The following is a 24,523-nucleotide window of genomic DNA, read 5'->3' as shown; positions in this document are numbered from 1 at the left end:
AAACGGACACTGGGCTATGGGAGGGCGGTCCCCACCACCCCAGCATTCTAGGGTGGGGTGTGGCTATTTTTCTCACCCTCCTGGGGGTTCAGTTGGGGCCAAAATGGACACACCAACAGGCATTCACACTCTAGAAATGAAACTAAACACAGTTAGCCACTAACTAAAATATTCTAATTACCCAAGAGAAACTGATCAAACAAGACGGACCAGAATTACACTAAACCAATTAAATTAACCAAACTAACTTAAAAGAGATCCTCTGGTAATTTAGTATACTTTTTAGCCAGTAGTTTTGAAAGTAGCGCTCACAAGCCAAAAGCGGTCCCCGAAAATTGTATACTACGGTGCAGATATGTGCACCAAGTCATTGCTCGCTCGGTCTGCTGTGTGTGCATCTTGCTAGCTGTCACTCAAATGGAAAGGAGCTAAAGCTCATTGGCTAGAACTTGAATTGCTAGGAGGCTGGCCCAGATGGGAGGGAAATATAGGGGAAATTTACTTCCAGTACAGTAAACAGTCGCTTTTTAACTAGGAATGTCGTGGATAATAGACAGGAATTCTACTCATAGATTACGCATGTATGAACTACACATGCAGCACAAAGCGGGAGGTAAAAAAAACAACAACGTACTATATGCCAAAGTTCCCAGAGAAAGTCTTTCAAACAGTCTTAAAGTACATTTTTTAAATACAGTTGAAGTCGGAAGTTTACATACACTTAGGTTGGAGTCATTAAAACTAGTTTTTCAACCACTCCACAAATTTCTTGTTAACAAACTATAGGTTTTGGCAAGTGGGTTAGGACATCTACTTTGTGCATGACAAGTAATATTTCCAACAATTGTTTACAGACAGATTATTTCACTTATAATTCACTGTATCACAATTCCAGTGGGTCAGAAGTTTACATACAGTAAGTTGACTGTACCTTTAAACAGCTTGGAAAAGTCCCGAAAATTATGTCATGGCTTTAGAAGTTTCTGATGGGCTAATTGCAATAATTTGAGTCAATTGGAGGTGTACCTCTGGATGTATTTCAAGCCCTACCTTCAAACTCAGTGCCTCTTTGCTTGATATCACGGGAAAATTTAAAGAAATCAGCCAAGACCTCCTAAAAAAAAATTGTAGACCTCCACAAGTCTGGTTCATCCTTGGGAGCAATTTCCAAACGCCTGAAGGTACCACGTTCATCTGTACAAACAATAGTACGCAAGTATAAACACCATGGGACCACGCAGCCGTCATACCGCTCAGGAAGGAGACGCGTTCTGTCTCCTAGAGATGAACGCACTTTGTTTGCGGAAAGTGCAAATCAATCCCAGAACAGCAGCAAAGGACCTTGTGAAGATGCTGGAGGAAACAGGTACAAAAGTATCTATAACCACAGTAAAACGAGTCCTATATCGACACAACCTGAAAGGCCGCTCAGCAAGGAAGAAGCCACTGCTCCAAAACCGCCATAAAAAAGCTAGAATACAGTTTGCAACTGCACATGGGGACAAATAACGTACTTTTTGGAGAAATGTCCTCTGGTCTGATTAAACAAAAATAGAACTGTTTGACCAATGACCATCGTTATGTTTGGAGGAAAAAGGGGGAGGCTTGCAAGCCGAAGAACAACATCCCACCGTGAAGCACGGGGGTGGCAGCATCATGTTGTGGGGTGCTTCACTACAGGAGGGACTGGTGCAGTTCACAAAATAGATGGCATCATGTGGGAGGAAAATTATGTGGATATATTGAAACAACATCAGACATCAGTCAGGAAGTTAAAGCTTGGTCGCAAATGGATCTTCCAAATGGACAATGACCCCAAGCATACTTCCAAAGTTGTGGCAAAATGGCTTAAGGACCACAAAGTCAAGGTATTGGAGTGGCCATCACAAAGCCCTGACCTCAATCCTATACAGAATTTGTGGGCAAAACTGAAAAGCGTATGCGAGCAAGGAGGCCTTCAAACCTGACTCAGTTACACCAGCTCTGTCAGGAGGAATGGGCCAAAATTCACCCAACTTATTGTGGGAAGCTTGTGGAAGGCTACCCAAAACATTTCACCCAAGTTAAACAATTTAAAGGCAGTGTTACTAAATACTAATTGAGTGCATGTAAACTTCTGACCCACTGGGTATGTGATGAAAGAAATAAAAGCTGAAATAAATCATTCTCTCTACTATTATTCTGACATTTCACAGTCTTAAAATAAAGTGGTGATCCTAACTGACCTAAGACAGGGAATCTTTACTATGATTAAATGTCAGGAATTGTGAAAAACTGAGTTTAAATGTATTTGTTTCTCTATTTGTTCTCTGATGCTGTGGATCACAGATAAAGGTGTAACAATAAAAGGAAACGTAGAGGTGACATGAGGTGAAACTGAACCAAACAAGACTATATTGAATAAAAAATCCAGATCAAATGCTTAACAGTAGACAAACCGATAAAAGTAGCTAATTAAATGTTCAGCATTCGAGAGGAATGCTGGCTAATTAGGTAGAAGGGCCAAGCTACTCAAAACCAACACTTGTGCAAATAGACAAAGACCTTATCCAGCCAGTTTGGATTTCCAAACACAGGAATACCCCTTCTGACAACATGCTTGACAAAGAAAAAAACACCACTTCACCCACACAGACCTACCCACCCACCACGTAGTTTCTAAGATAGCCTTATCTAGCTTTAGCAACGTTTCATTTTGTGGGGTTTCTGTGAAAGGCCTGACCAGGTACCATCAAAACAATTCTGCTCCTCAGAAACCTGTTCTGAACTGATAAGAACCGGACCCTCCATGGGCATAATGGGTCCCACCTGAGTTCCAATTTGCACTGTCATCCGGCGCCATCGAGTGAAAACTAGTCCCTTCCTCTGAGATACAATACCTTCACATTCCTATCTTTTTCTGCTTCAGTTTTTGTTTCTATCAGACCAATCAACTAAAAATTCTAGTCCACATTATTTCTGTGAGATTCTATGGATTGTTCAGAACTAGTTTGAGTGATCGGAGCAGAGGAGAAGAATTTGGAATGACCCTGAGTGACTCGTCACACAGAATTCTGTCAGACTTTAACAAACTCCAGCATACTGTAAGTGACAGCAATCCCCAGAATCCCATGCCACAGAACGACTCAAAAGCTCAAGCCTATCTGGCTTGATGAGCGGCCGAACAGTTAATTGTATCTCACTGAGTCTATGGGACTAATGCCAACACAGAGTAGAGATTTACAGAGGTTAAGCCACCATAATCAATATGACACTGTTAAGGGCACTTTGATTGCACGGCGTGCAGTAGAGATGGACATTCTGCATGCCGTGGTGCTCTCGCTGGTCTGAAGCTTGAGTATTCACCAAGCCTAAACTGGCTTATGAATGTCTGTTCTGGGGACATGAACTTTTATATGATTTGATGATGGACAAAGAAAGGATGCGGCGGCCATCTTAATTTGTATTGATCCTTGCGCCATCAGTCCAGTGGATTGGCAGGTGATCTGCGGTTGGTTTGGTTCACTCAGACACACACACACACTCAGGCCATTCCATCCTTTCACAGACTACAGGTAGCGAGCGTTGGTGACCGGCTAAATTGGCCAGTGTGAAACCCATGTATCTAGGCAACCAGATCTGATGGTTCCTTTGTCCAGGGTGAAAGGTTGGAAGTGCTCACACTAATCTCCCCGTTTCACTATTAAGTAACAGAAGAGCCATTTCAAACCCCTCTCCTCTTTTTGTGGCAGAAAAGAGAGAGCAAGTCAACCCCCATCTCCTACAAATTCCCTCCATGCTAATCAAAAGGTATTTACACCCTAAATTAAGTGGCCTCTCACGCCGCTGTTTTTTTACAATGCAAACACTTCTAAAGATGTCCGCAAACAGCTCAAATCTTATTACACAAGGAGATTTACTCCAAATACTGCCATGGACAAAGGGGCCTTGGCTATTGTGATGGCCAAGCCGCTGTTCCTTTTCCTGTGAATCCTTCCCTATTCAAAGACCTCACGCCACAAGGTTAATATGTGACAGGGATATTTCAAGGTGGGAAACCGAGTGACAAAGGAAGGCTTTCTGTTCCCTCTGTCAAAGGCTTTATCTGTTATCTACCTATTTTTAACCAAGGCGTCTTGAACAAAGCCTTGGGAGACAAACAGGGAGATCGCCGGGCTACAGTGTTGTGAATGTGGAATCTGGGGGAGTTAATGCGTGTTAGACACAGGATGGGCTGCTGGGGTCGCTTTGTAACGTGCCGAGAGACATCTCAGAGAGAGAGGGGGTTTGGCGGCCAGATTGCCCAGCTTCTTGCTGGCCTCCTTTTTCAGAGAGTGAATCGCCGAGCCTCCGGGAGTCCATAATCTCCCACACAAAACTTTTAATTTCCCCCTCCGGACGCTCGCTGCTGTCTCTCACTCACAATGCGCCACAAAGCCTGCTCGCACGGAAGGATTCTCTCCGACTGCGCCGCGAAACGGATTCTGATATCCCAATTTGCTGCCAGACCCCCCCACCCCGACTGGCTCTTCCTCCACTACCCCCCAAAACAGTGCTGTTCCCCAGGTTCCCGTGGCCATGCCACAATGCGGCCGTGCCACCACAACACCTACTAAGCCGCGAATAGAGAACGGAGAGACCTGGTTGGGTCCTTTTCACTGGCTGGGGTAGGCGGTGGAAGGAAGCTGTGTCGGTGCCAGGTCGCATTCCCCCCAGCCCCCACAGACACATGGTCCCTCGCAAAGACGCCTCACATAATGCACAAGGCCCAGTCAATAAACGCAGAGCTCATTGTGGGAATTTACACTTGGTCTAATGGCTAAACATTCCTGCCACGGAGGATGATTACTTCTGGGTGTTGGCCTGCCGCCCCCCACCCCACATGGTATCTATCAGGCCAGCTGAGCATCCCTGCGCCTGGAAAACTCATTTAGATCCTATCTGGCGAAAAAATTTGTTTGGAGAGGGGAGCGGAGAGGAAAAAAAACAGGGAGAAGAAGAAGAGACTGTAGTCTAGGTCTGCACTTGATTTAATTTGTTCACTGATACTGACTCAGACCACTTGTACACTTCTTATTTTGGGAAGTGAGTGAGAGAGATGGAGGGAGAAAAAAAGAGTTATCTGTCCAGGAGAGTGGAAAAAAGAGGGGCATTGAATTTAAGGTATTTTAGAGCTGTAGAAGGTCTCCACTGTCTCAGAGAGAGAGGTTGATAGATCCACTATTAAAATAACCCTGTACGATTCTGAATGACAGTCAGCTGAAAGATTTCTAAGGGCTCTTCTCAACTGCACTTCAGCTGTTCACAAGACACCTTGAGCAAATGTTACCCATACTGCATAGCAAAACTATTTTAACTGGGACAGAGGGAGGATTGGGTTGCAAAGCTTGCCCTATGCCTGCCACCTGTTAAACTTCTCCCATAAACTCAAATTACCCTGACGTATTCTCACTTAGTCTTTTCACTTATCAAAAAGCTTTTGCACATAATGAATGAAAAAAGACTGTAGGCAAAACTAGAGAAGGTAAAAACACAATGGGAATGGTGGAGTTTTGATTACCAGTCACATCAAAAGGAGATTCTGCGACCGTCTCCTCTTTCAGTCAGAAAGTTGGTCTGGTGGGTCCATGCTTGTGTATATTTAGGAGATACAGTATCACTCCCTCCGAATCTTGTGACCTTTGGTGGGAACTAGGCATCACCTGGGGGAAGGGACCATCAAGGGAACCAATCCCTGCCTATCTACCGTGACAGACTGTTCAGCCCTCCAATAAACTACACTATATGTCACTCGGATCTCAGATCTGTGCATTACACCTGAAGCAAAAAGTCACCTTGCAACTCATAGTGGTTCATAAGGACACAAACATCAACATAATACCTACACAGTACACTATTATGAAAACTATGCCTCACTAATATACTAAGAAGGGACAAAGACCTTTGCTATAAGTGCACTCCACTGTAGTTTACAGGGACAGAGGCCAGTCAGACAGACAGACAGACAGACAGATAGATGGGTAATCTGCCAGAGTGAGGGACAGCTTGCTCAATAATGAAAGGCTGGCGATATATTGGGGCTAACGCTTTATTATGAGGGCTAATGCAGCATTACTGCGCACCAGATGACAACAGTGGGAGGGCATTCATGAGGCTAACGCACCAATCAAAAATGAAACACTACCTAATAACCTTCAAGTACCTCCAATTACCATTTCTAGATGGTTTGTGCTGAATAAATGTAGTTATTCTCTGTATGATAAAACATCTATTTATTGAACCTTGATGTCCACATAAACACCATCCAGAATTTAAGGCAAACAAAAACACTTCCATACCAAGGCTGTGTGTTCATCATGGCTCTGATGCTCACTGACAACTTAATAACGTCACTATTAACTAAATGCTAAAGAGATGGTCTTATTCGCCTAATGTGATTGAGATAATCAACACTTTTGACGTGAATCCTGTTCACCAGTGGCAGTGGCCTAATTTAGGAAAGTTGCACATGAGAGGGGTATGTGTGGGTGTTGGTGTGTGTGTGAGGGGACTGACTGGGAGGCCACCAATGTGAACAAGTGAAAAAGAAAGTGAGGGTGGGAATGAAAGCGAGAGAGAAGGAAAGAAAGAGGCCTCAGGCTTCTTTTCTCACTACGCCATAACACAGGCGTGTTGTCCTCCCTTTTCTCTCGCTCACTGTCCAAACTATTTCTGGCTTGAGAAAGAAACTGTTTACTCTGTGGCCCCGGCCGCTGGAGTCACGCAGTGTTCCCACCAGCTAAATCCACTGTTGCCTCCAAAATGTTTTGCATATTTTCCCTGTAACACAAGACTTAAAAAAGAGGGGAGGAAAGAGAGTGAGAAAGAGAGGGAGGGAGAGAGGGGGATAGAAAATGAGGGGTTAGTCCCTCCCATTATTTCTTAATTTTCACTGAGACCAGGAATCTTGGGGGGGGGGGGTCAGATGGCTCGTCTATAAACAGGACTACCACCATCTCATGGAAAACACGTTGCTTCGCTTCCCAAACACGGGCCAAATCAGATGGCCTTTTCCAATGACCGAAGGTGCCATTCTGATCATTTGCAAAATAGGTGAGTTTCCCCCCTGTTGAACATGGTGCAGACAAGATGACCTGCACTGATATTGCAGAGCGAGAGAGAGTCCCTGAGGGTCTCCAGTTAGTCGGTGGATAGAAGGCTGTTACTGTTACAGATGGCTACACTGCTCCCAGGTCAGCTCGCCAGCTCTCCATGTCATTACAGCATTGTCAACACTCATTTCAGCCACAGCTCACATGGTGTCCTGACAGGGCTACTCCCCTTCTATCTGCACAGAAACGAGAACACTGTTCCAGGATATCACGCTATTGTATTTGCACTGAACTCTAGTGAGTGGAAAAAACCTAGTGCATTACCTTCTGCAGTTAAACTTGCTCTAGCTACTGTACATGAATTGAGGGGAGATTCATACTATGTAATCAAGCTTAAAAGTCACATTAGGACATGGGATCTCCTGGCAAGACTAGAGTGTCTCTTAGAACTAGCCCAAGCCATTAAGATATGGCTTGTGTGAGAGGGGTGCGTTTCGTGTGAGAGGTGTGTCGTTCAAAAGTGTTGATCAATGTCAGGTGCTATAATGTGATTCTAACTGTGACTTAGGTCCGTGTGAGGTGGAACCCTCCGGAGCTATACCAGAGGTGATATAGGTGGGAGTCAGGTTGGACTGCCCTTAAAAACGATGTCAAAAAGCTAGACCACGGCAGTGCAGAGTGTGCGGGAGCAGGGCAGTGCAGTAGCCTACTGCGTAAACACACAGGCGCATGATGTTGTTTTTCTCAGAGTCCTGTCACTTCAAAATCTCCAGCCAACACTGCTGACCCCCTCTGTGTTATTCGGATATATTAAACTGTGGCCACAATCAATTAGTCTCAGATGAAGAGATGAGGCCTAATGCCATAGTATTGGCTTTATGATAAATGAGATGGTACTATCAACAAAACAACTTGATTAGTTTATTTTCTTTTACTTCTTCTATTGACAAGTGACTGTCATGTTTGCCATACTAATTTCAAAATGTTAACGTTCAGAAAATAGACTGAATGTTCCTTTACAGTAGCGTTCCCTTATGAAACCTTGAGTAATTGTGTGTACATACTGTGAAAAGGTTCAGAGTACTGTACACGCATGCACAGGGATATAAACTAACCTAGGCAAATAACGCTAAATATAAAGCTTGTGATCCGGCCTGTTTTACAACCAGTGTGAGTCTGAGTGGATAAAGAAGCGCTGCTGCAACTGATAACTCTGACATCAACTGGCCAGAAGGGATGCCACAATAGTGACCGTTGAAGGAGCAGCATTACCCAGAAATGGGCATGACTTCCGGGCCAAATATTGTCATTTGAGAAGAGCACCCCTTACTGCCAAGCAGACACTTAGATAACATTTGGCTTTGATGGTCAACAATATTTTCCCCTGTCTGGTGTTCGACCACTGCACAAAAACAAAGTGCTTTAAAAAAAAAAAAAAAAAACTGTTAGGTCTACAATTGCACAATAATTCTTATAATCTTACATCTATTTCAAATCTGTCAGCGAAAGTTTAAAGTGTACAGTGCACATGTAAATTTAAAATAAAAAAAACAGTTGACTATAACATATCGTTCGGGAACTGTGTATTCCTCCGTTTTGTAAATCATACATGAGAGCCAAGGGGTGACATAATGCACTTCTTCCAAACCCGATGCGGTTTCCGGGAATGCCATTCATCCTTGACTGTTTAGCACAGAGTATTTCAGCGGCGGAGGGAGAGAGCCAGGGTGCGATGATCGCATGAGGGGAACAGGAGAGAACCGGCCCTAGCTCTTTGCCCTTCTATACCCTCTCTGCTGGCCAAGCCTGCCTGCGCTGCCAGTGGGAAACTGAGACCTGGATGTTTACAACACCACGCAAAACTCTGGCCATCATAAACGCCACCTCCATGCCGACGGTCATGAACTATTTACATTGCGAGTGCAACACAGTCACACAACCACCGGACTGTGGAAGAGGGGGTAGAAGGGAGAGGGGGGGGAAGGAATCTCTAGCTGATAAGTAACAGTTTGTTTTGTCTGGCGTTAGATGGACACCGCAGATCCCAGAGGAGCTCCTCTCTTACATCGAAAAAGGTGTATATTGCAACTCATTACAACCTTAGTGTCACTCAAACATTTCTGTATAGCAGAGAGAGTGTGAACAGAACAGAGTGATTACTCACTCACTGTTCCTTCACCTCTCAATCTCACTTTACACGAGTCACACTTCCTGGAAACGTTAGCATATAATATGCACACATGTTGTGTTCTAAATGGTTTAAAGTGTGAATAATCTCCTGTCTGACAGTGGACAGTAAGTTATGCATCGCCACACTCGCACACAGGCACACATAGAGCTACAGACAGAATTAGGTGATAACCCATTTTCCAGAGCGAGTAGACTGAGTAAAGCTAAGCATATGGGTGAGCATATTGAGAGATGGAGCAGCCGAATCAGCCTAGCCATGCGTTAGAGCACATTTTAAAATATAAGCCCGGTGGGTCTCGGGGGAGACTGGCCTCACTGCTGTTCCAAACCCAGGCAAGAAGACAAGTCCCTTGCTTATTTTTCTACTCCAGACTGGAATTCTATATTTAGACTTTCTTCTGGTATGACTGTCTGATCATTAGCCTCGTTTAACCCCTCTTTACTAAATGACCCTGAATTGGTCAAGGCCCCTGCCGCTGTCAAATAGGGGGCCAGCTCAAGTGGCGTTAGCCCCGAGACATGCCTGTCAAAAAATGCGGGGCCACCCAGATTGCTCCGGAAGTTGTTTGGGTCAGGCTCGAATGACGGTGTCAGTCTCCATTATACTGAGTTATACTCTATTCTGGTTTTGTTGGGTACACAGAGGAGCTCCTCCCCCATTTTAAAAACAAAACAGAGAATACCTACATGTTGAGTAACCATCACCCTAACAATGGCACACGGAGTACAAGAAAACTATATCTACTGAAAATGTTTTCTTTTTACAAAAAAGGAAGAGTAAAGTGTACCGCTTGAGAAGACATTGAGGTTGATATACAGGACAACACAGCTTGGATCACATTACCAGTCCATAGTTCTGAAAGAGGATGGCTTGTTGTTTGGCCGGTCACAGAAGTGTGGAGCGATAGAATGGCTGTAACCCAGTAAACCACGGGTTTTCTACTCCAGTAAACCACGGGTTTTCTACTCCAGTAAACCACGGGTTTTCTACTCCAGTAAACCGCGGGTTTTCTACTCCAGTAAACCACGGGTTTTCTACTCCAGTAAACCACGGGTTTTCTACTCCAGTAAACCACGGGTTACACTCATCAATGCACACACACACACTGGAGGTTGTGACCCATCTCTGCCACACTCTGGAGTCCAGCAATCACAACACACCTAGTCATCCTCCTTACAGTATCAGCATACACACACACGCTCCACCGGTGCCAAATGTGAGTGGAGGGAAACTTGAGTCTGCACCTCTCGTAAATTCAGAATCATTGGCCACATACGCAAGTAGTTGAGTGTCATCCGCATAGCAATGGTAGGACAGACCATGTGAGGATATGACGGAGCCGAGTGACTTAGGGTATAGAGAGAAGAGGGCCTAGAACCGAGCCCTGGAGGACACCAGTAGTGAGAGTACGTGGTGCAGACACAGATCCTCTCCATGTCACCTAGTAGGAGAGGCCTGCCAAGTAGGATGCAATCCTAGAGTGTGCATAGCCTGAGATGCCCAGCCCTGAGAGGGTGGAGAGGAGGATCTGATGGTTCACAGTGTCGAAGGCAGCAGATAGATTTAGGAGGATGAAAACAGAGGAGAGAGAGTCAGCTTTGGCAGTGGCGAGAGCCTCTGTGACACAGAGAAGAGCAGCCTTGGTTGAGTAAACCATCTTGAAGCCTGACTGGTTAGGGTCAAGAAGATCGTTTTGAGAGAGACAATGAGAAAGTTGATAAGAGACAGCACGCTCAAGTGTTTTGGAAAGAAAAGAAAGAAGGGATACAGCTCTATTGTTTTTGACATCAAATTAGTTGAGTGTTGGTTTCTTGAGGAAGGGAGCAACTTGGGCCATTTTGAAGTCAGAGGGGACGCAGCCAGTCGTCAGGGATGAGTTTATGAGGGAACTGAGAAGGTCTCTAGAAATGGTCTGCAGAAGGGAGGAGAGGACAGGGTCAAGCGGGCAGGTTGTCTGGCAGCCAGACCGCACTAGACGCAGGATGTCATCTGGAGAGAGAGGGGAGAAAGAGGTCAAGGCATAGGGTAGATCTGTGTGAATGAGACCAGTGGATTCAATAGGCTGAGTGAATGAGTATTCGGATGTCGTCAACCTCTTTTTCAAAGTGGTTGACAAAGTCATCCGCAGAGAGGGAGGGGGAGGGGTGGAGGATTGAGAGAGGAGAAGGTGGAAAAGGGTTAGAGGCAGAATCTTGAAATTTAGAGTGGTAGAAAGTGGCTTTAGCACAGAATATAGAGGAAGAGAAGGTAGAGAGGAGAGAGTGGAAGGATGGTAGGTCCTAGTTTTCCTCCATTTTCGCTCAGCTGCCCGCAACCCTGTTCTGTAAGCTTGCAATGAGTCACTCAGCCACAGAGCAGGAGGGGCAAGCCGGCTGGGAGGAAAGGGGACAGGGCGAGTTATAGGATGCGGAAAGGGAGGAGAGTAGGGTCGAAGAGGCAGAATCAGGAGACAGGAGGGAGAAAGATGATAGGATAGAAAAAGAGCGAGTAGTGGGAGAGAGAGTGTGAAGATTGCAACGGAGCATGACCATCTGGGTAGGGGCTGAGTGGCTAGAGTTGGAGGAAATGGAGACAGAAAAGGAAACAAAGTAGTGATCAGAGACCTGGAGGAGGGTTGCAGTGAGATCAGTAGGCGAGCAGCTTCTAGTAAAGATGAGGTCAAGTGTATTGCCTGCCTTGTGAGCTGGAGGAGATTGGGAAAGATTGAGGCCAAAAGAGGCAAGGAGGGGAAAGAGAGAGTTGGGGAAAAAACGAATCGAAGGCAGACGTCAGGAGGTTGAAGTCGCCAAGTACAAAGAGCGGTGAGCCATCGTCAGGAAATGAGCTTATCACAGTGTCAATGAGGAACTCTTAGAGGGCACCTGGTGGGTGATAGATGACAATAATGTTAAGCTTGATTGGACAAGTTACAGTGACAGCATGTAATTCAAATGAGGAGCTGGACAGGTGAGATAGGGAGAAAAGAGAAAATCTCCACTCCAATGTGTAGACCAATGCCACCACGCGGCGACCAGATGCTCCCGGACTATGACAGAAAACATAGTCAGATGAAGAGAGCAGCTGGAGTAGCAGTGTTCTCTGGGGTGATCCATGTCTCCGTCAGGGCCAAAAAGTCAAGGGACTGAAAGGCAGCATAGGCTGAGATGAACTTGGCGTTCTTGACCACAGATTGGCAGTTCCAAGTGCTGCCAGACACCCGTAATTCCACATGGGTTGTGCGTGCAGGGTACACTAAATTAGAAGGGTTGCAGCCAAGGGGCGGAGGGCGTCTGCAAAGCCTACAGGGAGAGGTGCGAACGGGTAACAAAAAAACACACACACACAGTTGACAAAGCTACAAAAGAGCAAAATGAGATCATCTGTAAATAACTAGGTAAGATACTGAAGTGAGAGAGTGGTGTGAAACCTTCCTTGCTTTCCTTCCTCAAACTCGGCAGAACAACTCGACAGAACCGTCTTTGTTTTGCGACAAATCCGCCACTGACACGACCTCCGCTTACAGCTGCCATTGAGAAACCAGGGGAGACTGAAGAACTAACACTAATTGCTGATTGCCTAGGAGAGGTGAAACCACTCCCCCTCCAATACAGCCACTGATTACCAAAACAAGTCATAAATTGCCCTGCCCCTTGATCCTGGTTGAGGTGTCAACTATCATCTGCAAGTTATGAGCATTGAGCAGTTCACACACCAAGTAGGCTACAGGGAAGACAGACAGCACTTAAAGTAGATGGACCTAGCTAGCAAAAATAAAAAAAGAGAAATACAAAAATGTATACTTATCACTCCTGGAGATATCAGGAGTCATCTAGCTATAGCTGGACGGTAAGCCCAGGTCTGAGTGTCCCTTCGCCTTTTCCCTCTCTGGCATCCAGCCCGTGTAGTCAGGCTGAGGGAGCCCTGTGTGCCACCTCCCCGTGGAACGAGCCAGCCGGCTTATAACCATGACTGAGAGGGTTCGGCTTAATACCGGAAGCCATGGTTACTAGCTTTTAATGCGGTGACACGGGATATGGTAATGTCACTGCTGGGTCTTTCTGCTTGGTACAGTGCCAAGAGCAAGTAAGACGTAGCATACTGTAAACTCACTGTGGTGTAAAAACAACTATTTTAATAATTACTAAAATATTATCAAAGTCAACAAGCATACATTATTAGTTGATATGCTTCAGACCATTTAGGCACACCAAAATTAATGCTTTTTTGTGTTGTCTTATTTATAGCTATCAATCTGACCTATTTCACATGACTTAGTTGGACCTTTAACCTCAAGAGCAAACTGTAGACACTCACACAACAAACATAATTAGATGGTGTACAAGAAAGAGAAAGAGAACACAATTCTCTCTAACACAGAGTGATGGTGGGAACACATGTAAAGCCTTATTGAAGCAGAAGTGGCGGCTGTGTTCTTACCTGTGTGGATCTGTCTGTGAGCCTCCAGAGCATCCTCCTTCTGGAACTGGGCCCCACACTGGTCACAGACAATGGCCTTCTCACCAGCTGCAACACAGGAGAGGAGACAGGAGGGTGTTTAATATGGACATGGGCCCAATACAGTGTAGAAACTATACTAACTGTAGATACATGTACTGTATAATAAGTGTGTGGTAAGATTACATAACCTTTGGAACAGACATAAGATTTTGTGACGTTTAACAGTTGTTTTTTAAATGTACAAAGTGATACTGCCAAGAGGAGTGTGCAAGTTTTTCTTTTCCATTTAAGATATCATAAAAAAATATTCTCACACACCTGCAACAAGCAAACTCTTTTTTGAAACACTTGTATTGTTCAGCACTATGTCAATAACAAGACTCATCGTGTCTGAGCAGCTTTAAAACTACAGTATGCGAATGTGTGCCAACGTTGGGCCTCTCCTCTTCACACTGCATTTCTACAATCCAATTCAGTTGAATAAACTTGATTTATTCCCCAGCCAGGGGCAATAACTGAATAAAGTTTATTGAATTGAACTGTATAAGTGCAGTATGAAGAGCTGAGGTCTAGCGTTAGTATTTAGCACATACAAACAGAAGGTGCTATGGGAGCATGTCTCAGGTCCAGCCAGTTAACAGCTTTATGGTATCGCTAGGCTAGCTCGCTAACTTGTGTCCTGCTCCACCCAGATATCAAACAGGTATGTTCTGTGTTCCTGTGTGATCCTGATCCCAGGACACGGAGAACCCTAAACTAGACCTTGGCTGTTCTGTTCTTGGCAATGTCTCCAAGGGTTACGACACCCTCCAGCAGCAGCAAATCATAACAGGAAGTCAATACTAAGATAACTTTTTTTTGTCTTAGAGATGGAGACAAACTGGGTGTCGGTTTCATAACGACAAACAGTGATATTACAAAACAGCTGCACTGTAAGTCTGAGGAAGACAAGTTACACTGACACATGATGGACAAGATGGAGTTCTAAATTTGCCAGTTACAACTTACGCAACAAGTATTTACTGTATTAGATATTGTACTAGACCTTAACTGTCATTTCACACACTCACAGCACAAAGCATTAGTTAATATTAGACTTGGTCGGTACCGTATGTTTTTCAATATCGTAAAAAATACAAGATGTCCCAAATAAAATATCTACAGCTCAGGGCTCCAGCTATGCATTTGGTGTGATAACTTGCTAGTTAAGTGGCTAGCTTGCAAGATCAAGCTTATTGGTTACAGCAGACACAAATCAATCGACTCCTAGATCAAGATCCCTGCTGCCTAAATTAGTTTTGTGTGTGAATGTGTAAAACTTTTTTAATGGAAAGAAATAGCGCCCCTTGTGTGCACTGCCGATAATAGCGAATACTCCGGTAGAGTACAGGAACGTTTTGAAGGTATAACAAACTGGATACCACCCAACCATAGTTAATATAGGTATTTTTTTCACTGAAATATGGCCTTCAGTAAAAAATTGCCAAAGTAATACTCTTGATGTTATGCATATTTTAATATAATGTATGGCCAGGGATGTTTAATGCAGAGTTGAATATATGGCAAAATTAGTCAGTTAAAATAAAATCTTAACCTTTGGAGAGGGAACCACGTTCAGGTGAGATATAGACAAAGTATCTCATTTTAAATTTGCATTAATAAAATCAGCTCCCCCTGCTTCTTCCAGAGACCAATGGAGATTATTGGATATTATAGAGTCAAGAGTTTTTCCTGGTTGGGTCACATGATCTAGAAAAACACCTTCCCTTAACACTGACTATAAGGCTTTAGTTGATTGTTTGTTTCAGTCAACGTACTGTAACCATGAGCAGTCCTCACTAAATGGGGCCATGAGCCAATACAGTCTTTACCTGGCTGGAACCAGCACAGTGTAGAGTTAGTGAACCGGGGCACCACAGATGGCGCAACACTAACCGCTCCCCAGGGAGGCCGAAGCCGTGTACTAAACAGGCCCACGATAGAGTATTCACCACGGCACATGGACATAAATTCTTAGAGGAAGTGGCAGCGTGATGCCGTGTCTCTACGAGGACAAAACCTCTGTGGCACCTCATTGGTGTGGCTCATTACTGTCTGAGCGGGGAGGAGGACCGATAGAGAAGCCACAGCACCCAGTCAGCCAGCCACCCAGCAGGCAAAGAGGAACCATTCTGGGGGCCTCAGAAAAACCCTAACACAAATTAAAGTGATACATTTTCACCCCCTTTCTTATTTCCCTTTGATGAGTAGAAGGCATCTTGTTAGCTGGACAGAAGAGAGGAGAAGGGAGGGGACGAGGGGTGAATGAAAAACACCTCCCTGGCACTCTGGCACCATCCTTGCCTTCTCCCCCGACCCTCTGCCCCCGGGTAGTGCCGTGGCAGCACCAACTCTGCTGCTCAAAATAACTGCTTGCCTCTCCAGAGAGAGAAAAAAAGAGGGAGAGAAAGAAGTGGCTATCAAATAATTGTTCTCCAACAACTCCCACTTCCTCTCTCCCCGGCCTCCCTCCAAGTTGCCACAACCATGCCCTAACCTGACATAATGGGCCTTGCACAACTGTTGCTTCGAATAACCCAAGTAAAAGGTGGGGGAGTGGGGGGGTTTGTGCCACGTGCCTCTTCCCTTTTCACTTCCTCCACTGAAATATTACACAACGTTGCGGGCAGTGGGATTTTGGCGTTTCTAAACAAAAGAGAACAGCTGCCTCCTCCTACTCACAGCACAAAGTAGAAGGGGAGGTGTAGTGTCCCACCTTTCCATGCTCCCTTGGAGTGGTCATGGATGTTTAGGGGGGTACCCTTGATTGGAAGTGCCAGTAGCCCACCACACAGTGTCTGAGCTAACCCAATCTAATGGAGCCCCACCACACCACCAACCAGCCACACAGAGCCAGCCCTCAGCCTGCAATGTGATCACATGCCATTCAACATCACCTCTCAAACAGAAGATGCAGTTTGCTCATTTTGTAGAGGGGGAGAGGCAGAGGGGGAGATGCAGAGAGAGTGAGAGAAGCAGAGAGACAAAGAGGGAGAGAAGCAGAGATGCAGAGAGGGAGAGAAGCAGAGGGGGAGCGAAGCAGAGGGGGAGAGAAGCAGAGGGGGAGAGAAGCAGAGGGGCAGAGAGGGAGTGGGAGAGGGGGGATACTCAAGCAGACTAACACAGGCACCAACAAAACACAGCCTGGCTGTTCAGTGAGCCTACACAAATGGGTTAAGTAAGACACTTACACTCAGTACCAAAAAACAGCAAAAAATCCATAAAAACACACACACTCTTTCGTCAGAACAGTAGACACCACACTCTCCCTTTTTTCCCCTCCCTCACCTCTCCCTTCAGCGGTAACGAGCTGTGCTGTACAGTTATATTTACACTATCCTCTTATCAGTCACAGAACAGCACGGAGACTGCCAATTGGAAAGGACAGCCCAGAACTGTGTGTTCCCTCACTCAAGTAGATGTGTACCGCAGGCAGCATATTTTTCATCAACCAAAACAAAAAATCCTGGGCCACAATCAGGATTCCTCTCATAAAACACAGTGTATTACATACACAAAGACAAGGCACACACAGACCAAGGGCACACAACACAGACTAACAAACACATACAGTAATGTACAGAACTAGACAAAGCTAGTTATAGACAGACACGTGCAACACATTCGCACACACACACACACACACACACACACACACACACACACACACACACACACACACCCACCCACAGACAAATACTCTGAATTGCACCGATTGTGTGAGCAAACACTGTACAGTAGATAAGAGAAGATAAACCTGTGTTTTTCCCCATGCAAATCCTGGCCATAAGGACATGGGAGAGCGGCTAGCTGGTTGACAATGATATTTTTATCACAAGTGGAAAAAGGAAATAAAAGAAGATAGAGAAAATCTTCGGGCCACATTTGACAGCTTTATGGTCTACTGCTCAGAACAAGGATGTCTAGAGAAAAGGAAAGCAGACAAATATTGACTTGCCAAATGTCAGGGCATATGCATGCACACACAGAAAAACACACACACACCAAAGCAGTCTAAATTCAAACCCTCAAAATGGACACGCTGCAGCACAATCAGTCACCATACTCTTAATCCATTTTTGCCTGCAAACCAATTTGTCTGTCCAGTAGGTCACAGACACATTTTTTTTCTTCCTCTCTCTGTTGCTTGTCCTTTTCCTCACTACAATGAAGCCATTTTCAGCACTCTTGCCCTGGGGAGACCGGGGGCATCTCAGTCCACATAACCCTTCCTCTCCCCTGGGCTGACATCAGAGCCTTGTTCAGGCAGTACAGTATTCTAAGCCACGACCTTGTTTGGGCCAAAACAAACAAACAAACCCTTCCAGCCCACCAAACGACCTCTTACTCTTCCTCCCCAACACCTCCCATCTCTGCCACAGAGGTGAAAAGATTCCATGTGTTTCTGGCTTTTCCTAAACCCCCTTTTTTCCCCAGAGGGGGGTCAGTGGATGTTCTTAAGTTATGACATGTTGGCATGCTCCCCCTCGGTTTCGGCGCTCTGACACAAAGGCCTCTTAAAGCTTTGGGGAAGAAACGGGAGCTGGGCCAAGAGCAGAGAGAGGAACCACCCGGGCTCTCCTGGTGTGAAGTGGCAGGAAATGAGGACGGGACCTCCCGAAGGTCAGTCAGTCCGGCTGGCTGCCCCTGTTCCCCCTCTGCTCCCTCTAACACAGGGGCCATTCCTCAGGGCAAGGGCCCTGATATTAATAGCCTTGGTCTCCACAACAGAGGGAGACCACTTCCTAATGTGGATGACAGGTCAGTTTGGGCCGGCTGTTAGGAATGAGTTTCCTATTGAGTAGTTGGTACATTGTTAGGGTAAAACAGCTTTCATTTGAATGGTTTGATGCAAGTGATGTGGTTTTCTCTTTGCACTCAAATCAAGTGAATCTGGGATTGAACCAACAGAGACAGGCCCCGGTGCGTAATGCAGGCAGCAATGTATACCAATGCACTGAAAAAGTCACATCCACAGTTCACAACGGTAGCCATGATTAGTGGGGGACTGCTTTTTCTATCAAACATCTCCAGACCCAGTGTCACCCCCCTGTCCCGGGAAAGTCATGGAATGTTCCAGGACATAACTTATTTGAAATGTTGGAGCTGATCAATAACCCTTGGAGTTCGGTATTGGCGGCGGGATGCGAGGCAGCAGCTTTCTTCTATTTCTTCCAGAAGAACCTGAGTCTGACCGCGAGGTGAACCCTCGCCCCCCACAACCACCGCAGGCCACAGCAACCCCACTGGATACAGCAATTGACATGTTTTTACTGTGCTGTAAATGCCTTTATTGCTAAGGAGAAAGGGATGGTAGGCTGGGGGGAAGGAAGGCGGTTTTGGCTGTCATTTGCCAGTTTTTATATTCTGCCTGGGGAAAAAGGTGACTGTGTGAAGACGGGTCCAACAGATGCCTTTTAACAGTACCAGGCAAACGTAACCAGCAACATAAAAGAGTCCAGCAACTAAAAGGCAACTAAGACAGGGCAACCTGGTATTCACATTTAACAAGAGACAAGCTGCAGCCACAAAAGACAACCATGTGTTGCTGTATTTCACCCAGTAAGATGGCATGAGCACTTGGTTAAGAAGCCGTAGCCAAATAGGTCCTACAGTGTCTGCAGTGAAACAAAATGGCTATAGGGCTGGAAAGGGGAAACTGAAACGATGGTAGAGACTGCTGCATACGTGTTTTCTCCACAGGTCAATAACCTGTAAAGATTTAGCATTTAGGGCCCATTATTTCCTGCTTTCAAGTCACACGTTGTCAAAGGCACTCCTGGGTTTATTAAGGCCAGAGTAGAGTCAGAATGCCTGGGGGAGGGGACAGCAGGCAACACAATGACCTCTGGGACAGTAAATGTGACACAGGAAAAAGGAGGGAAAATCTTTGTTTGGGAGAGAAGACAGACAGAAATGTAAACAGATTACTTTAAAAATGCACAAGCCCATTCGTTTTCAATGGGGTTGAGAGAGTTTCCGTTATGCATTGCCAATAACAAAGGGACTCTATGTACCTGAAGATTTGTTGGTATCAGTTGAACATCATTAATACAGATTATCCCTAAATGACAAGAACAGTTTGAAATATGTGGACTTCTGAAGTGTCCAGCTAGGAGAACATGGTTGCGAGCCAACAGAAACAAACTGCCGATATGGCAAAGCGGAGACTATCAGAAATCCAAAAACCAGAACAACTGGAAATGCAGAAAACATGCAGCGTTTAACTGCACTTAGGTGCACTGATGTACATACTTATTTCGCTTGTATCCAAAAATATATTTTCACCCTGTTAAACGCACGTTTAAAGTTTTATTGCCATAACTTTAAACACGATGTGAAATCAATTATACAAATTCTACATGTAGAAGTATTTAAATAGTCTAAAAACCTTCATCTTTGGCCGAGGTGTTTGCCAAATGACACAAAAGGAGTATGCTGCTTGCTCTTTCCATTATGTAATTGTTTTTCTGAGAGGGGCGGGGACGGGGGGACTGAGCCATAATCTTTCCTAGCAAAAAAAAGTAGAAAAGGAAGGAAAAATTAGGGTGAGAAATGGAAAATAGAGAAATTAAATTCTTTACAAAAGTGGACAGTGTGACAGACCATTAACTTCCTCACTAAAACTTTTTTACAATGTCCTGCCACACATTCCAGATCTACTGCCCTCTTCCTTTTCAGCATCTCACAGTCAGTCACTCTGCCGTGCACCACAGGACCCAGATATTGTGACGATAGAACCGAACATGACAGGCCACCGGCCTAGAGCCAACAAAGGCCAAGAATCAGCTGGGAAAAAATAGGCCAAGCTGCCACTGTACAGCTGAAAGGGGAGTTGATCCTTTTGATGTAGTTCTGTCCTTGAGCTGTTCTTGTCTATTAATGCTCTGTATTATGTCATGTTTCATGTTTTGTGTGGACCCCAGGAAGAGTAACTGCTGCTCTCGCAACAGCTAATGGGGATCCTAATAAAATACCAAATGTATAACTAGGTTTTTATAGTAGTAGTATAGTAGCTCCATTGACTGTGCTCAGACCAGAAAAGGGACAACTGGCTAGTCACGGCTCATCCATTTAACAGAGAGCAGTAGCATCTCCTCGGAGAGGCTTCCGGAGCCCCAAACTACAGCCTGTTTACTCTAGTCAAAAATTATCCTCCCTCGGCCTGACCACCAAGATTAGTATTCCGAGGCCATTTACATGTTTGCAACAGTTATAACACAATATCTACGCTCTGCTTTTATGCTGCACCAAGTGGAATTAGCAGCATAAAAGCAAGCCTTGTATGTCCTGGCTACTTCCAGATGGCTTTGGGAGTGCCTTTATCTTATTCTTTTTAAAATGTGTATATATACACATGATAGCGCCGCCGGCGAATCTTTGCCTAGCAGGTTCATTCTCTCTTCATCCCGAAAATATAAAAGTTTCAAAAAGCTTTTTATGAGGGAGCCTCTACCATAAATGGGATTCATAGCCCTCTAATCTGCGCTGAGAAATTGATCTAGAAGTTTCCAAAGCTATCGTCCAACTTATATAATACATTAAATGTCATGCCTCCAAGGATATTTATTTTTACGGCTCTTTACGTGACAAACAAATCATGTTTTCTTTTCCTCTGTCGGCATTGTGATAGAAATAAACTATCACAAATATCTCATCAGACTTGCATATTTTCGGGGGGAATGTATTTTTATAGATATATTTGGTAACAAATTACCAAGAACATATTGCATTGATAGTAAGCGTAGGTCTTAACCAGAGAACATTCCAGCATTTCTCCATACAACAGAATGCTGTTTGCTTGACAGCAATTGCAACTATGTACGTAGAACTTTTACAAGGTTAACTGATTGTCACATAATTGCAGGATGCACACCCAATGAAGTCTGGAATGGTGGTCAGGTCTGACATGGCACATTTCCCTAATACCATTACACAAACAGAAAGCCATGCATTCTCTGTGATGACTGCTAATAGAAAGACTGAAGTGCATGGTTGTGAGATCATTTTAGGATACACAACAGTGGTCGCCCACACTCACGGGAACCTGCTCAAATACCCAGACTGCCTCTGAAAAAAGACACTAGATAATCTAATAGCCACTCCAATGTATGATACATCGTTATGTCATTAGAACAACAATGTCAATGGTCTTCTGCTACGCCAGATAGAGAAATAGAGGCATATTTTGATAAGTGTTGATTTTCCTCCTTCCAATAAATGTCTTTCCTTCTCACAGAAAATTCCTTCTAATTTGGACTTTTTGATGCGGGGGTGACATAGTCGGATTAGTGAGGCCACATGTTCGCTCACTCTCACCATTTACAATTATATGCCAAGGTTGGTCATACTCTCTCCAGTTAACTGTCCTCGGTGAGTAAGTTAATCAGTTGTTTCCATATAGACAAATAATAACCATCAGTGGCCCCCACAGATACAGATACAGTGATGATTCAGGCTATGTACTGTATGATATACAGTTTGTCGGACTGACATGTATGGTTATTAACTGTGATTAGAACCCAGCATGTTTTCCCTTAATGGAGCGGTGGAGCCTGGATGGACGTCATGAGGGCAGACAACAGCACAGTGGGTGGGTCAAGTTGCATCCACAGACGTCTGTGTTTAGAGAAGACAGAAGATATGAATAAGGGGTTTAAAAGGTGAAATTAAATGTCATAACTGTCATTGTTCGTAAACAATGACACGCAGGTACACAGCAACTATAATCGTGTGTAACCCCAGTCAGATGTCCATCTAGTGTGTGTGCGCGCGCGCGCGTGTTGTGCACGCATGTTCGTCGTGTGTCTGTGGCTCTCTGGCCCATGAAAGGTAGTGGGGCCTGACAAAAACACAAATCCATACTGGCCACAGGCTTCTCTCCAAACTATTTTCTGCTCAGCTGGTTTTAAATGAAGTTATTATGACTCATTAAAATGCCCGCAAGGTTGTGGAAGTCGGCCAATTCCGATTTAAATTTAGCCTCTCTCACAACCAAGCGCTCCCCCTAGCCCCCCTCCACTACCCTTCCCTGGGTCTTTTTATTGCATTGCTACCCCCCCCCCCCCTTTTCCCCCGTTTGATCCAATACCACTGCTTTGCAACCACAGATTATAGCTGATATCAATTCCTTGATCTTTGAACACAAACAGAACCCTATGAACAAACAAATCATCAAATCTGCCTGGAAAATAAGCCTGTGTGCGTGACATGCAAACAAATACATACAATAACTCCAGGAGGCGGACGCAACTTGAGTTTCCATAAGTTAAACATAAGTTTCCTTATGCCTGCAGTTCCAAATATGTTACTGCTGATAAAAAGATTGGTCCCGCTGTAAATGACGTGCAGCTTATAAAAGGCATCATAAAGCCTTCATGAACACTACATGAATGTGTTACAAATCATCTATAACCATATGTTATGCTTTATAAAGGGTTCATAAATGTGGCATAACTGTGTGACATAACCCACTATGTCAAATATGACATAAACCTGTGTTTTATAAAGGGTGGCATAAGCACCGCATAATAAAGGCTTTATTAATCATATTAAATCGAGGCTTCACAAAGCATGTATAACCTTGTCATGCATCTTGGTAGAGCATTGCAACGCCAGGATAGTAGGTTTGATTCCTGGGATCACCCGCACGTAAAAATGTATGCACACATGACTGACTGTAAGTCGCTTTGGATAAGTGTCTGCTAAATTGTGTATATTTCACTAAAACATTTCTTGGATGGCCCAACCTCTTTCCCTCTCGGGTCCATGGTCAATATTGGACTTGACCTCAACTTCCTCCAAAATGCTGTGATGCAGGATGACACACATTCTAAAGTGCAGTCATGCATAGCAAAACATTTTGGTAGGGACTTTTAAAATCCATTCATATTTTTAGCTTACTTTTTTTCCTCAGAATTCAGTTCTCTTGGTTTTGTTTTTCCAGGCCTCGGATTTTCCATTGTTTTTCTGGTTTACCCCAGTTTTTTTCCAATTTTTTTTAAAATAGAAAAATAACTACATTGGATTTTCTGTGTTCACAACAATGCTTAAACCACACCAGGGGATGACTTTTGAGGTCTGGGAAAAATCTTAAACTTTTGAGTGTAGTTGCCCTTTAATTCATTGAGCATGTTTTCTGTAGTGCAGTAAGTGCACGTGATGTGTTTCGGCCGCCAATTGAATTATTCAGAGCCCCATGAAATGACACCATATATACATTCTACAGAACCTACTGAGTATTCCCTACAATCCTTTTACTGCTGCACCCAGAATAGTCCTTGCTCGAAGCCAATATGTATTCCATATATAGTGATTCACATTGCGGGCATTTAATTGACCTTGGAACATGTTTTAAAGCCCAAATTTAATGCTAATGTTACTTAAATATGCACAAATATGAATCATTGTTAATGTTAAGAGAATTATTTTTCATATGTCATGAATGGTTATTGAGTTGTGTTATTTAAAATAATGTCGGTGACTTCACAGCAATTGCCACGTAGTCTAAATTTTGCTAGCTAAAAACAATTCCCCCTAGATACAGCTATGTCTCATAGTCACGTCATGAGATTTGTAAATGAAAGAGGAATATAATAATATGAATTGAATGGAGTTCCCCATCTCCCCATTTAGAGTTTCTGTCACAGTACAGAAATGCCCTTATCCAGATGGTGTGACAAAGGCATTTCCCAACAGACCTGATAACCTTGTTGTTACTTTGTGGTTGGAACCAACATGCAGTACACCTCCAGCAGGATGAGGCAAGAACCATTCGTACGCCAGC

The 24,523-nt window shown here is 44.4% G+C and overlaps 1 protein-coding gene across 2 annotated transcripts in view; it reads right to left on the bottom strand.

Moving 5' to 3' along the window:
• Positions 1–24,523, bottom strand: part of LOC111950314 (zinc finger and BTB domain-containing protein 16-A) — a 168,846-nt gene that overhangs the window by 44,031 nt on the left and 100,292 nt on the right. For both annotated transcript variants that reach the window (XM_023967799.2, XM_023967798.2), the window contains exon 4: positions 13,678–13,764. In XM_023967799.2, the coding sequence (XP_023823567.1) occupies positions 13,678–13,764 (87 nt within the window). The remainder of the gene's footprint in view (positions 1–13,677; positions 13,765–24,523) is intronic.

This window comes from Salvelinus sp. IW2-2015, linkage group LG23 (genome assembly GCF_002910315.2).
Source record: "Salvelinus sp. IW2-2015 linkage group LG23, ASM291031v2, whole genome shotgun sequence".
Classification (NCBI taxonomy): Eukaryota; Metazoa; Chordata; class Actinopteri; order Salmoniformes; family Salmonidae; genus Salvelinus; species Salvelinus sp. IW2-2015.
Note: the sequence above shows the minus strand (reverse complement) of the source record. Positions and strands in the feature narration are given on the sequence as shown.